The sequence below is a fragment of the Moschus berezovskii genome, chromosome 14 (assembly GCF_049115385.1).
Source record: "Moschus berezovskii isolate FMDL1 chromosome 14, NW_MosBer_1.0, whole genome shotgun sequence".
NCBI classification, from domain to species: Eukaryota; Metazoa; Chordata; class Mammalia; order Artiodactyla; family Moschidae; genus Moschus; species Moschus berezovskii.
This window is the reverse complement of record NC_142473.1, coordinates 86,588,435-86,603,144: the sequence shown is the minus strand read 5'-3', so window position 1 is coordinate 86,603,144 and position 14,710 is coordinate 86,588,435. Positions and strand designations below refer to the sequence as shown.

The following is a 14,710-nucleotide window of genomic DNA, read 5'->3' as shown; positions in this document are numbered from 1 at the left end:
GAGATCAGTAATAATTACTTTCCATTAATTCTGTTGGGAGGACTAAAATAAATGATTCATGTAAAGCTTTTAGCCTAGAGTCTACTGTTAGCTTAAGTGTGCATTTTAAGTGTGTGCCAGTTTGAGGGCTAGTTTAAAAATTACTAGTGAATTCTTTGCTTCAGAAAATGTCTGGATCCAAGGCTAATCCTGGCCCAGGAAATACTGTTCCAGACGGTTCTGAAATGAGGATGTCCACTGATCAGCTGGGGGTCCCTCCACCCATCGGTACACGTGGACTGTGGGGCCTGGGACAATCACCATGAAAGCGCTGCTTATGAATTCATGTTTATGCTTATGAACACCACCCAACACCTTCCCATCCTCAACACGCACCAAGTTGTGTGGACAAATGAGATGCAAATAAAACCTGGCCCAGAATAAATGCTCACAATAAGCCTTATTTCACAGCTGAGAAAGGAGGCTGACAGGCCCTAACAAACCTGAAGCCATAGGGCTAAGAAGTGACAGACTAGACACTTTGGTACCAAGTTCTGAGCTTTGGTACCAAATTTTCTACAATACAAAAATGCTTCTTAGCACCTATGATAGAAGTTGATGGGTTGGGGAACATCACATGGCAGCTAATATTTGAAAAATGACCAAGATGCCCTCCATGGAGTTGCTTCACCCCAAGTGAAGTGATTTGCACAAAAACATGAGCAAAGGCTGATGCGTGAATCCAAATCTCCTGGCCACAGCTGTAACTTTCTCCCAGCATCTTTTCTTAAACATGTCCACCCAACTCTCTTCTAAAATTTTTGTTATATGTACTTAAAATGAAAGGTCTTAGAGTTCAGAAGTCACCATATGTTTAATCTGTGCACTTCATTTTCTCATATACAACTGCATGCGTACACACACACACACATTGACACACGCTTCCACATTACACAGTGCCAGCACGTCAGGGCTATAAAATAAATGTTGCTGACTGCCTTCTGCCTCTACAGACTGGACTTTCATCTTCTCTTCACCAGGTAGAAGGAGAAAGGAAATCGCAGTAACAATAAGTCCCAGACTGAGTAATCACGTAGGACGGGAAGTAGGTCACAGTAGGACACTGTGTGTGTGGCAGCGAAGAGCTCAGGTTTTGGGGGTGGTGCGAGGGAACCTCACTCTAGCCTTTACTCACTGACTCTGGCACAATTACTCAACTCTGAGTCCCCAGGTGCCTCCTACACCTATAAAGCAGGAATAATAATGAAACCTGCTTCACAGTGTTGTGGAAAGAATTAAATCAAATAATTCCTGGAGCAAACATCACAATTCCTGGAAGGTGATGAATGCCTAATAAATCTTGATCATTGCTATCTATCCATCATTATCACCACTAATATTCATATTATTACCATTCGAAACCCACAGAAACAGTAAGAAGAGAAACCGTGAAAACAAAAATGATGGGGTTTGGGAAATCCCTTTGGATCAGAGCACAGTTGCATTGGTAGACAGGTTTTTAATTTGTGTCATTCATCAGTTGTGCCAGGCAATGCATTACAGCCAACAGATGCTAGGGAATAAGCTCAACATGGGTCTTACCTTCGTGCATTGAAGCCTCAAAATTGTGGCCCTTCACCTTAGGCAAGCCCACTAGGCAGATCAGAACACTCAGGAGGAAGAAGTTGGAACTTAAAGGTCAACACTGGAACCAGAGATAAATTCACACTCAACAACCACTTATTGGGAGCCTTTTGTGTGGTAGGTGCTTTGCTAAGCCCCGGGGGCATTCAGAAATGAATCTCACAGACAAAAGTGCTTCCTCTCACCTGGCTTACTTTCTAGCTGTGAGGACTAGACAATATCAAATATTTATAACAGCACATCAGGTCCTGGCAAGTATTATGTGCGTGTGTGGTCAGTCACTTCAGTCGTGCCCTGCTCTCCTCGACTCTGTTGGACCCTATGGACTGTAGCCTCTGTGTCCATGGGGTGCTCCAGGCACAAATACTGGAGTGGGGCAACACCATGCCCTCCTCCAGGGGATCTTCCAGACCAAGGAATTGAGGCAGAATCTCCTGCATCTCTTACAACATCACAGGCAGACATTTTTTACCACTGAACCACCGGGAAAGCCTTGACAAGTGTTACATGACACAGTAAATCAGAACATGGAATGTTAGGTGCAATTTTAATAAGGTTGTCTGGGAAAATCTTCCCAAGTAGGTGACACTTGCGGAAAGACAGAAAAGCTGGAGCAACTAAGGAGGGACATATGTGATGAAGGTCCCTCTAGAACCTTCCAGAAACCTTCAGTCGGCCCAAGGATTTCAGGACCGCCTCCTTGACCTCCTCGTTCCTCAGGCTGTAAATGAGAGGGTTCAGCATCGGGCTCACCACCGTGTACAGCACCGACACCACCAGGTCCGCCTCCAAGGACTGGCCGGAGTTGTCCCGCAGGTACATGAAGATGAGGGTCCCGAAGAAGAGAGCCACGGCGGCGAGGTGGGAGGTGCAGGTAGAGAAGGTCTTGGCCCGGCCCCCGGAAGAGCGCATCCGCACGATGGCCAGGACGATGAACAGGTAGGAAACCGAGATGACCAGTACACAAGCAGGCATCACGAAAACGGCAAAAACAATGATCACCACCTCCTGGGGGTGGCTGTCCCCACAGGAGAGCTTTAACAGAGGGGGGAGGTCACAGAAAATAAAGTCGATCTGGTTGCTCCCGCAGAAGGAGAGCGAGAAGGCGGTGACCGTGCGAATCAAGGCGCTGCAGAAGCCCGCCGCGCACGCGCCCGCGACCAAACCCCGGCGGGCCTTCTCGGTCACGATGGCCGCGTAGAGCAGCGGGCGGCACACGGCCACGCAGCGGTCGTAGGCCATGATCGCCAGCAGGTAGCAGTCCATGGACGCGAAGAAGGTGAAGAGGAAGAATTGGGCGGCGCAGCGCGCCCTGCAGAGGACCACGCGGCGCTCCAGCAGGACCCGCAGCACCTGGGGGACGACGGTGGACGAGTAGCAGACGTCCACGAGGGCGAGGTGGCCGAGGAAGAAGTACATGGGCGTGTGCAGCCGGCGGTCCTGGCGGATCAGGAGGATCATTCCACAGTTCCCCAGCAGAGTGAGCAAGTAGGAACCCAGAAAGGCCGCGAAGAGCGGCAGCCGCCAGTGGGGATGGTCAGCGAACGCAGTCAGGAGGAATTCCGTCACCACCGTGGAATTCCTCCCGGGCGTCCCCCCAGCGGCTTGCCTGGGAAGGCGGAGACCCCAGCGCCCCATAAGGGGATCCCTGAAGAGACGTTCAAGGGCCATTTTCAAGGAAGAGACTTAAGCTGAGTGTCCGATGGGTAAAGCTCCGGACATCAACAAACTTGGCAGCCTAATGTGGAAATGAACAGGTACAGAGCTCGCTACCATATCGGATAAAAAGTCACGAATGCTTCCACTGTAATATGGACCACAGCTTTGTCCTCTCATCAGGCCGTGGACATCTAGGTTGCTCGCATGCCCTAGATATTGTGAACAGTGCTGCCATGAATACTGGGGTACATATTTCTTTTTTGTTTTCTCAGGGCATATGCCCAGGAGTGGGGTTGCTGGGTCACATGGGAGATCTGTTCCTAGATTTTTAAGGAGCAGAAATCAACACAACGTTCCAAAAAACAATTTTTTAATTTAAATTTTAAAAAGTAATGACTGCTTCCCTTATACTAAGAATGAAGACCAAGTGATTCTCTAACTTATATCAGCTCTTTTTTTAAATTAATTTTGATTGGAGTATAGTTACTTTACAATGATGTGTTAGTTTCTGCTGTACAGCAAAGTGAATCACCTATATGTACACATATATCTCCTCTACAAGTCAGCTTTTATTTATTTTTAGTTGGAGGATAATTGCTTTACAATGTTGGGTTGGTTTCTGCCATGCAGCAAGGTGAATCAGTCTTAAGTATGCATTTGTTCCCTCCCTCTTGAACCTCCCTTCCACCCCTCACCCCATCCACCCCTCTAGGTTGTCACAGAGCACCTGATTAAGCTCCCTGTGTTACACAGTGACTTCCCACTAGCTATCTGCTTTATTACATATGATAATGTATATGTTTCAAGTTCACTCTCTCAATTCATCCCTTACTCTCCTTCCCCACCCCTACAAGTCAGCTTTTGGATTTTCAACTCTCCCCAATTAGCTGTTTGATCTTCCACATGGCACTTAACCTCTCTGAACCTCAATTTCCTCTTCTGCCAAAAGGGGATCATTATATCAGCCCTGCTTATGATATAATATTAATGCAAAGATTAAAATAGATGCAGAAGCACTGTACATATATATGGTGGCTATTTAAAATTTTAAATGAACATTTTAAGGAAGGGCAATTTGTATTCTATGAACAAAAAAAAGTACAAACAACAACAAAAAAAATCCATTAGCAATCAGCAGTGAGCTGTGCTTATAGGAATATTTCTATTTTCAGTCTGACAACATGCATCTTTAACAAATAGCTGTTATCCTAATTAGAGTCGGCTGGCTTATCAAGGGCTTCCTGTTTGTTTTTTTGGTTTTTGCAAGTACTTGCATTAACCTTTGACTCCAAAGAGCAAACATAAGCTCCTTTTAGCACCTCACAAAGCCCCATAAGCATTGTTGGTTGTTCCCACAGTCCCTGATAAAAGCAGCAGTGATAATAAGTGAGTGAAAGGCGCTCAGTGTCTCTGACTCTTTGCGACCCCGTGAACTATGCAGTCCACGGAATTCTCCAGGCCAGAATACTGGGGTGGGCAGCCTTTCCCTTCTCCAAGGGATCTTCCCAGCCCAGGGATCGAACCCAGGTCTCCCACATTGCAGACACATTCTTGACCAACTGAGCCACAAGGGAAGACCAAGAACACTGGAATGGGCAGCCTTTCGCTTCTCCAGGGGATCTTCCCAGCCCAGGGATCAAACCCAGGTCTCCCACATTGCAGACACATTCTTGACCAGCTGAGCTACCAGGGAAGCCCTTGATAATAAACAGCACCCAAATTTGAAAGCAGAACTATTTCTGCAGCCTGGCGTTGCCCAAGCACTGTCAGAGGAATCTGGGTTAATAGATTTAAAGGTTCTTAATAGAGTCCATTCTAAAGGAGATCAATCCTGGGTGTTCATTGGAGGGACTGATGCTAAAGCTGAAACTCCAATACTTTGGCCACCTCATGCGAAGAGTTGACTCACTGGAAAAGACTCTGATGCTGGGAAAGGTTGGGGGCGGGAGGAGAAGGGGACGACAGAGAATGTGATGTCTGGATGGCATCACCGACTCTATGGACATGAGTCTGAGTGAACTCCAGGATTTGGTGATGGACAGGGAGGCCTGGTGTGCTGTGATTCATAGGGTCACAAAGAGTCGGACACAACTGAGCGACTGAACAGAATTGAACTGAACTGAATAGAGTTCTAGAATAGGGCTGTAAAGGAGGGTTTCAGTCATGTTTGCTTACCTGATGTACCAGCAGCCAGGCCAAAACTAAGCTGACCCATTAGACATAATAACAAGGAATAGAAATTAGATTTTGAAGCATGAGCAGAGGCATGAACCATCCTTACCTGATTTCCACCTCACTAGTGTCTTCTTTCTTTGTTTAGCGTTTCCTCTGTCAATGACCAGCTGATCTAGAGGAGACTTGGGTTCTAGTTCACTCACATTAGATGTATGACTCAGGGCAAGTCGCTTTTCTTCTCTGGACTTCAATTATTTTGTCTTCATCCTCTTTAAATAGACAAAAATGCAGCATGAGTCCATAATCCCAGCAACTTTGTTCATGGGGGGTTGCTTCGAGAACCACTATGTCTTATTCTAACTTCATGAAATTCCTCTCACCCTCGACAAAACAATACATCCCTGATGTTAGAGTCACCCAGGATTTTTTTTAGACTTAGCCCAGGATATCAGGGCCTGGGGACCAGCCTCTCTCCCCGAGCTTCTGATCCTGCACTAGACATTTCTGGTGGTGTTTTTGTACTTGCTGCCCTAGTATCATGCCATAATTGGTCCCCGGGGTAAGTCTCCAGGGAAAGAAAATTTATCTTCCCACCAAAATGTCTAATATCTTTGAAGTTTTCTCTTTAATTTCAAACTCCCAAAGCCCCACCCTACATCTTGCCACCAGGGTCTGATGGAGCTGATGCCTTGTCTCATTTCTACCTTGTACCAAAAGAAATATATTTCTTTGAAGATTTTCTGTATCTCAGTTGAGAATTTCATCAAACATTCTGCACAGTGACACCCATGGTAGCCCTCCAGGCTCCTCCGTCCATGGGATTCTCCAGGCCAGAAGACTGGAGTGGGTAGCCTTTCCCTTCTCCAGGGGATCTTCCCGACCCAGGAATCGAACCCAGGTCTCCTGCATTGCAGGCAGATTCTTACCTGCCTGAGGACCTGATCCCCAAAGGAGGCTGCTTTGTAAGCACCCTCTTTCCCCTGCGTAGCCAAGATGTGCTGTAATTGGTGACTCTGATAGTTCACCATTTGACAGAAAGAGAATCTTCGGAGTGGAAGGGTCGAGATGATAATTGCAAAGGCAGATGTGAGCGGGTCCTGAGCAGACTTCCCCCTGGCAGACTGAGCACACTCTTAACGGTGACCTGCCTCTGCTCCAGGGCACTGCTTCTCAAACTCAGTGTGAGTAAGAATTAAGCAGGGAATTGATTTAACACGTGAATACTATTGTTCCACATCCATAAATTCTGATGCAGTGTCTATACCAGAGGGCACAGGCATCTACATTGCTAACCCACTGCAGGGGGTTTTGATAAATTAATCTTCAAAAATTAGGTCTAGAGATGGTGCCTTGGGAAGCATTCTCAGGACCTCTAGTCCTGCTAGATCCGCTGTGCTCTGTGTGTGTATGTGGGCATGATCAGTCATGTCTGACTATTTTCAACCCTATAGACTGTAACCCACCAGGCTCCTCTGTCCATTTTCCAGGCAAGAATACTGGACTGGGTTGCCATTTCCTCCTCCAAGGATCTTCTCACCCCAGGGATCAAATCCATGTCTCCTGAGTCTCCTGCATTGACGGGCAGATTTTTTACCTCGTGAGCCACCTGGGGAGCCCATGCTGTGTACCACAAAGTAAGATAACGAAGGCATATCCTTGAAGAACATGGTCTTTCTGAAGCCCCACCACTACTTTCCTTCCTTATAGGAGATCTAAGATCATCAGGGTGGATTTTATGGGGTTCTTTTGTGTCATGTAAATTTTAAAAACATAGCCACAGAGAGGGCTATGCAGCTGCTTGGCGGCAAAACAATGATGTGAGCCAAGTCAGTGCTCTGCTGACTAAGCCTATTTGGAAGATGGCACAAGACAAGAGGCGCTGGGGTAGTGACTCTCAACTTCGCTGCCTAATAGAATCACCTGGGAAGTTTTTAAAACCTGAGGCCCTGAGTGTATCCCTAAACAATTAATCCAGAATATTTGAGTGTATGACCATATTTTTTAAAATCCCCAGTTAATTACATTGGGCAGCAAAGTTTGAGAACCACTGCCAAAGCGTTCTCCTACTTTATAAAGGCTTATGTTTACCCAGCTGTCTTAATAGACATGCCAGGGAAGAAAGTAGGCTTACCATTCTCATAAGTTTGGAAATCACTGCGTACTACATTCTCTTAATGGAAAAATCTTATGGCGTATCAGCATGTTAATGGATCTATAAGGTCCAATTACTAAGAAACCTTGTCACCTTTCTTTAACCCACCATTTCCCAAAAGTGTTTGACCACAGAACTTTTCCACCGAAAGCAGATTAACACCCTGCAGAAATAGAGTTCCTAGGGAAAGGATATCCTTAGGCAGGGCAGCTCTAGAAAAGCTCAGCAGTTGACCAAATGCCAAATAACAGAGCAGTAATCCTTCCAAGAAAGGCATCTCGTGATGACTCTTCTCAGAATCTGGCTGCTTTAAGACTTAGTCAGACTGGCTGCCCCTGAAGCAGTCACTCCTAGTGGGAAAGGAATTTGGAGGGGAACAGGAGGAGAGCTGCATCCTTCTAGAGGGGTGTCTCAAGAGCTATGGAAGAGGAAACCATTGCCCTTTAAGGAAAACTTTTCCTTCAATTATTAGGTGTGTCCAATGGCTGAGCCTCTGCAGGTTTTGGTGAAAGCAGGACATATCATCAGCTTGTTACCATGTCCAGGCTCACTCTGCCTCACAAGAGGCCAGTGAATCTGAGGGATAAGGCGTTGAGGCAAGGAATCCAACCTTATTCAGCAAACTGGCTGATTGTGAAGATGGCAGACTAATGTCTCAAAATAACCATCTTTTCGGGGTCTGGATGCCAGGTTCTTTTATGGATCAGAGATGGGGGGGAGGTGAGGAAACAAAGTGAAAAAGGTCATTTAATCTTGCATGTATCTCCTAAAATGGCAAGCCTCAGGAAGGGGCATGTGTTAATTTCTTCCTTCCTGCCATCTCCGGGTGGACAGGGTTCTGAACAAAGGCACTTTAGGTTAATGGTCAGGCAGAGGGACAGGATTCTCTGAGCCAGGCCATTATATGTGATTATGATAACAAAAGTGGCCAAAGAAACAGATCTAGCCCGGAGGAGTCAATTTTGGCTCCTCCCTGTTTCCAGCTCTTTGCCTGGGATCCATCTCTGCTGTCTTCCCCCATCCATACTTGGGTGGACCTCAGGCTAGATCAAGGCTGAGGATGGCCTACATGCATGTGTGCTCAGTTGTGTCTGCCTCTTTGTGACCCCATGGACTGTAGCCCACCAGTCTCCTCTGTCCATGAGATCTTCCAGGCATGAATACTGGAGTGGGTTGCCATTTCCTCCTCCAGGGGATCTTCCTGACCCAGGGATCGAACCCCTGTCTCACCTTTCCTGTGTTGGTAGGCAGAATCTTTTACCATTAAACCAACCAGGAAGACTGAAGATAGCCTAGCGCCCTTAAGTTTGCTGTGGGAAAACTCATCTTGCTGTAACAGCTTATCATGGTATCTCTGCCCTCCCTTACATATTCTGGAACTGCAGTATTTTTATACTTCCCTATAAGATGCCAATGTATAGAAAGTTTGTCTCAGGCTATTCCATCTTCCTTATCCTTGGCACCCATTTCCATATCTCTCAGTTACCTGGTCCTCAGGCACTCACTTCCCATCCTAATTCATGCTCAGAGACACCTCTGAGATGGTCCTCTTCTGAGGAAAGTGGCTGACAGTGCACAATGTGGGTTCTCTAAAGTGTAAAAATCATTTACACTTTAATAGAATTAAAGCCTGGATATATAGAATGCCATATCACAAAGGGACTCAAAATGCTCTCATTCCAACCTCTCCCCAATTTTGCAGAAGGAGAAATTGAGATACAGAATGGGAATTATCTTATGGAAGAACACACAGTTGATTAGCAGCAGTCAGCAGCCAGCATTCTTTCTATCATAACCTACAATCTCCAGAAAAGTTTTTCAACTTAAAAAAATATTCACAACTTAAAAGATGAGTTACGTTTTATTCAGTGGGAATTTAAGACTTTAGGCCCAGGAGACAGCAACTCATATAAGCCTGAAAGAACTGCTCCTAGGAGGCAAGGTGGGGAACCAGGTTACATAGAAGTTTTGAAACAAAGGGTAGGTAGCCAGAAGATCAAAAGATTATCATAAATTAAAGAAACCAGATAGCCCAAGTTAAGAAATTTAGCGCTTCTCTATGTATGGGAAGATGCAAGAGTCCGGGCTCACAGAAGTCATTCCTTTGATGTGCACCTCAGCTCTCTGGGGCCAGTATGCTGTATTTTCACATGCAGAGCTTCCTCGGGGCTCACCATAGGAAGTGACAGCAGTCTGATGGCTGCTAGTGGAAGGTATTCTTTTCCTTCCTTAGCTTCCTCAGGGCTCACAGGCTCACACTGGAGGGTTGCAATTGCTGGGAGATTGTGACATAATTTGTTTACTGAGATGGCAAGAAATAGTCCATTTCTCAAAGCTAAGCAAGCTAATTTCAAGCAAAGGAATCAGAAACTAAGAAAGGGGATTTAAGAGGGAATCCTACCACATCTTGGCACCTTGAAAATCATGCCATATTGTTCAGGTCTCCTGCAACCGACGTAGGTAGTATCTGCTAACTTGTACTGTCCCTGGAAGGGAGATGGCTTTTCTTCTCCCATCTCTTTCTACTAAGCAGTGTGGTCCCCAGGACTCCTCTTTCAGGTCTGGGGCAAAGGATGGTGGGATCATCTCCTGAAGTCACTAAAGAGATCATAATACCAACAAGTCCCTTCTTTGACGGCTCCCGAAGGACCTGGTTTGTGATATGAAGTCTCCTTGGAGGAAATCATTTGTCGGGAAGCACTTGAGAAGGGTGATGGGAGGAGTCCTATTGCCAAGTCCAGACTCTCTCAGTTCACCTCGTGATGTGCCAGTAAGTCTATAGATGAGGTGTTGAGGCAAGAAATATGACTATTCAGAAAGCCGGCAGACTAAGAAGATGGCAGACTACTATCTCAAAACAGCCAACTTATCAGAGTCTGGAAGCCAAGAACAGGGTAAAAAGGAGTTTGAATTCCAAGAATGGGGATCAAAGGAAAAATGTAGACTAAGTGAGGCCTGTTCCTTCCTAGTGCCTTGGAATTGACTAAGGTACCTATAGTCAGACAAGTGAAGAGCAAGACCCAACAAACTCTTCAAAGCTTTGTATACAGGTGGAGCTTTGCAGAGCCCAGGGGCCAGTGCAGACAAGGATTTCCTCCTGCCCACCCAGGCATGGAACACAGCAATGCTCTGCCTCCCCGAGGTCTAAAGCTTTAAGAACATAGAGAGTCGACATCTATGATACAGATTCTGAAGATACCATTACAGGCAGTGGAAATGGAAGAAATCACCAAGTGGATTCTCAGGCAAATGATATGAGGAATGGGAGCTGTAACACGTGAAGAAGAAGAAAGAACAGGTCGTATTTCCAGTGGTGACAGTAACTGACAAACATGTTATTGGGAGCGTAAAGAGATTTATGTGAGTGTCTGAGAGATGATGACAGGAGTCTGAAGAGTACTAAAAGCAGGGTCAACTCTATTAACTGAACTATCAAGTCACTGCCTTAATTATTAAAAATAAACATAATCTGGGACTTCCCTGGTGGTCCAGTGGTTAAGATTCTACTGCAGGGTGCGTGGGTTTGATCCCTGATCAGGGAACTAAGATCCAGCATGCTGCACAATGCAGCTCAAAAAAAAAGCCCCAAAAAACAAAACAAAGAGATTAATCTGCCTTTCTCAAATAATTAGTGAAATTGTGCATCTTTTCACATGCTCATTTGTATATCTTCTTTGAAAAAATGCCTATTCAGGTCTTCTGCCCTTTTTCATTGGGTTGTTTGTTTTTCTGATATGGAGTTATTTGAGCTCTCTGTGCATTTTGGATATTAATCCCATATCCATCATATTATTTGCAATTATTTCCCCCCATTCCCTAGGTTATCTTTTCATTTCTGTCAATGGTATACTTTGCTGTGCCAACATTGTTAAGTTTAGTTGGGTCCCCTTTGTTTATTTTTGTTTTTATTTCTTTTGTTTTAGGAGACTGAGCCAAGAAAATACTGCTATGTTTTATGTCAGTGTTCTGCCTATGTTCTCTTCTTGGAGTTTTATGGTTTCCATTATTATATTTAGTCTTTAAACCATTTTGAGTTTATTTCAACAATGAGCTATCACCTCACATCTGTCAGAATGGCTATCATAAAAAAAGTATACAAATAACAAACATTGGGTAGGATATACACTGTTGGTTGGAATGTAAATTGGTGTAGCCATTATGGAGAACCCTATTATGGAGTTTCCTTAAAAAACTAAAAATAGAACTATCATATGATCCAGGAACTCCACTCCTGGGTACATACCCAGAAAAACTGAAAATTCTAATTCAGAAAGACACAGGCACCCCAGTGTTCACAGCAGCACTATTTATAATAGTCAAGACAGGGAAGCAACACAAGTGCCCATCAACAGATGACTGAGTTAAGAATATGTTCTATGGAAACTTCCTGGACAGTGGTTAGGACTCTGTGCTTCCACTGCAGGGCGCTTGGGTTCAATCTCTGCTTGGGGAACTAAGATCCCACAAGCTGCATAGCACATCCCAAAAAAAGATGTGCTCTCTCTATGTATATATATGAATATTACTCAGCCATGAAAAAAGAAATGCTGCATTTGCAGCAACATGGATGAACCTATTGTGCTTAATAAGTCAGAGAAAGATGAATACTATGTGATATCACTTATATGTGCAATCCACAAAGTAATCCAAGTGAATGTATATGCAAAACAGAACAAACTATGGCTGCCAAAGGGAGAAGGAAGGGGGAGGGACAAATTAGGAGAATGCGGTTATCAGATTCAAACGACTAGGCGCAAAATAGATAAGCAATGAGGATACACTGTATGCTGCTGCGGCTGCTGCTAAGTCACTTCAGTCGTGTCCGACTCTGTGTGACCCCATAGACGGAAGCCCACCAGGCTCCCCCGTCCCTGGGATTCTCCAGACAAGAACACTGGAGTGGGTTGCCATTTCCTTCTCCAATGCGTGAAAGTGAAAAGTGAAAGTCAAGTCGCTCAGTCGCATCCGACCCTTAGCGACCCCATGGACTTCAGCCCACCAGGCTCCTCCATCCATGGGATTTTCTAGGCAAGAGTACTAGAGTGGCTTGCCATTGTCTTCTCCGACACTGTATAGTACAGGGAATTATAGCCATGTCTTGTAATAAACTGCATTGGAGTAAAATCTACAAAAATACTGAATCACTATGCTGTTCCACTGATGCTAACACAGTATTTTAAACCAACTAATAGTTCAATTTTAAAACATTTTTAAATAAACATAATCTAAATATTAAATCCTAATTGATGACATCATTCTTGCCTATATAGGAAAAGTTCAGTTCGGTTCAGTCGCTCAGTCGTGTCCGACTCTTTGCGACCCCATGAATCACAGCACACCAGGCCTCCCTGTCCATCACCAACTCCCGGAGTTCACTCAAACTCATGTCCATCGAGTCGGTGATGCCATCCAGCCATCTCATTCTCTGTCGTCCCCGTCTCCTCCCACCCCCAATCCCTCCTAGCATCAGACTCTTTTCCAGTGAGTCAACTCATCTCATGAGGTGGCCAAAGTATTGGAGTTTCAGCTTCAGCATCAGTCCTTCCAATGAACACCCAGGATTGATCTCCTTTAGAATGGACTGGTTGGATTTCCTTGCAGTCCAAGGGACTCTCAAGAGTCTTCTCCAGCACAGTTCAAAAGCATCAATTCTTCGGCGATCAGCTTTCTTCACAGTCCAACTCTCACATCCATATATGACCACAGGAAAAACCATAGCCTTGACTAGATGGACCTTGGTTGGCAAAGTAATGTCTCTGCTTTTTAATATGCTATCTAGGTTGGTCATAACTTTCCTTCCAAGGAGTAAGCGTCTTTTAATTTCCTGGCTGCAATCAGCATCTGCAGTGATTTTGGAGCCCAAAAAAATAAAGTCTGACACTGTTTCCACTGTTTCCCCATCTATTAGCCATGAAGTGATGGGACCAGATGCCATGATCTTCGTTTTCTGAATGTTGAGCTTCAAGCCAACCTTTTCACTCTCCTCTTTCACTTTCATCAAGAGGCTTTTGAGTTCCTCTTCACTTTCTGCCATAAGGGTGGTATCATCTGCATATCTGAGGTTATTGATATTTCTTCCAGCAATCTTGATTCCAGCTTGTGCTTCTTCCAGCCCAGCGTTCCTCATGATGTACTCTGCATATAAGTTAAATAAGCAGGGTGACAATATATAACCTTGATGTACTCCTTTTCCTATTTGGAACCAGTCTGTTGTTCCATGTACAGTTCTGACTGTTGCTTCCTGACCTGCATACAGGTTTCTCAAGAGGCAGGTCAGGTGGCCTGGTATTCCCATGTCTTTCAGAATGTTCCACAGTTTATTGTGATCCACACAGTCAAAGGCTTTGGCATAGTCAATGAAGCAGAAATAGATGGTCTTCTGGAACTCTCTTGCTTCCTCCATGATACAGCAGATGTTGGCAATTTGATCTCTGGTGCCTCTGCCTTTTCTAAAACCTGCTTGAACATCTGGGAGTTCACGGTTCACATATTGCTGAAGCCTGGCTTGGAGAATTTTGAGCATGACTTTACTAGCGTGTGAGATGAGTGCAATTGTGCGGTAGTTTGAGCATTCTTTGGCATTGCCTTTCTTTGGGATTGGAATAAAGACTGACCTTTTCCAGTCCTGTGGCCACTGCTGAGTTTTCCAAATTTGCTGGCATATTGAGTGCAGCACTTTCACAGCATCATCTTTCAGGATTTGAAATAGCTCAATTGGAATTCCATCACCTCCACTAGCTTTGTTCGATATAGGATAGAAAAGTATTAATACTGATGTCTGCCACTCACTTTGAAATGCATCAGAAAAATAAGGTGGATTAATGGATGGACTGATGGATGGATAAATTAACAGATTACACATGATTTAATTTCAGATTTTTTTGGTCTCTGTCCTGGGAGTTGGGAGCTCTCACTCCAATCTCTTCCTACGCTGCCTCTTCCTTTCCTTCTTTTCTTTCGCTGCAACTAAAAGTTCTGGTTCCTTTTTATGCCTTATACCATGACATACTCATTTAAACATCAAGCATGCTACAAATAATGCATTCCCAGAGTGCTGGCACTGCAAAGAAGATGATTCTCAGGAATTTCCAAGTTGGGTGG

At 44.9% G+C, this 14,710-nt stretch overlaps 1 protein-coding gene across 1 annotated transcript; it reads right to left on the bottom strand.

Annotated features, from left to right (window-relative positions):
* Positions 1-2,271: 2,271 nt before the first annotated feature.
* Positions 2,272-3,261, bottom strand: LOC129554163 (olfactory receptor 9Q2-like). The gene has a single exon (XM_055422781.2). The coding sequence runs from the start codon at positions 3,259-3,261 to the stop codon at positions 2,272-2,274; it is 990 nt and encodes a 329-aa protein (XP_055278756.2).
* Between the last annotated feature and the right edge of the window lie 11,449 nt (positions 3,262-14,710).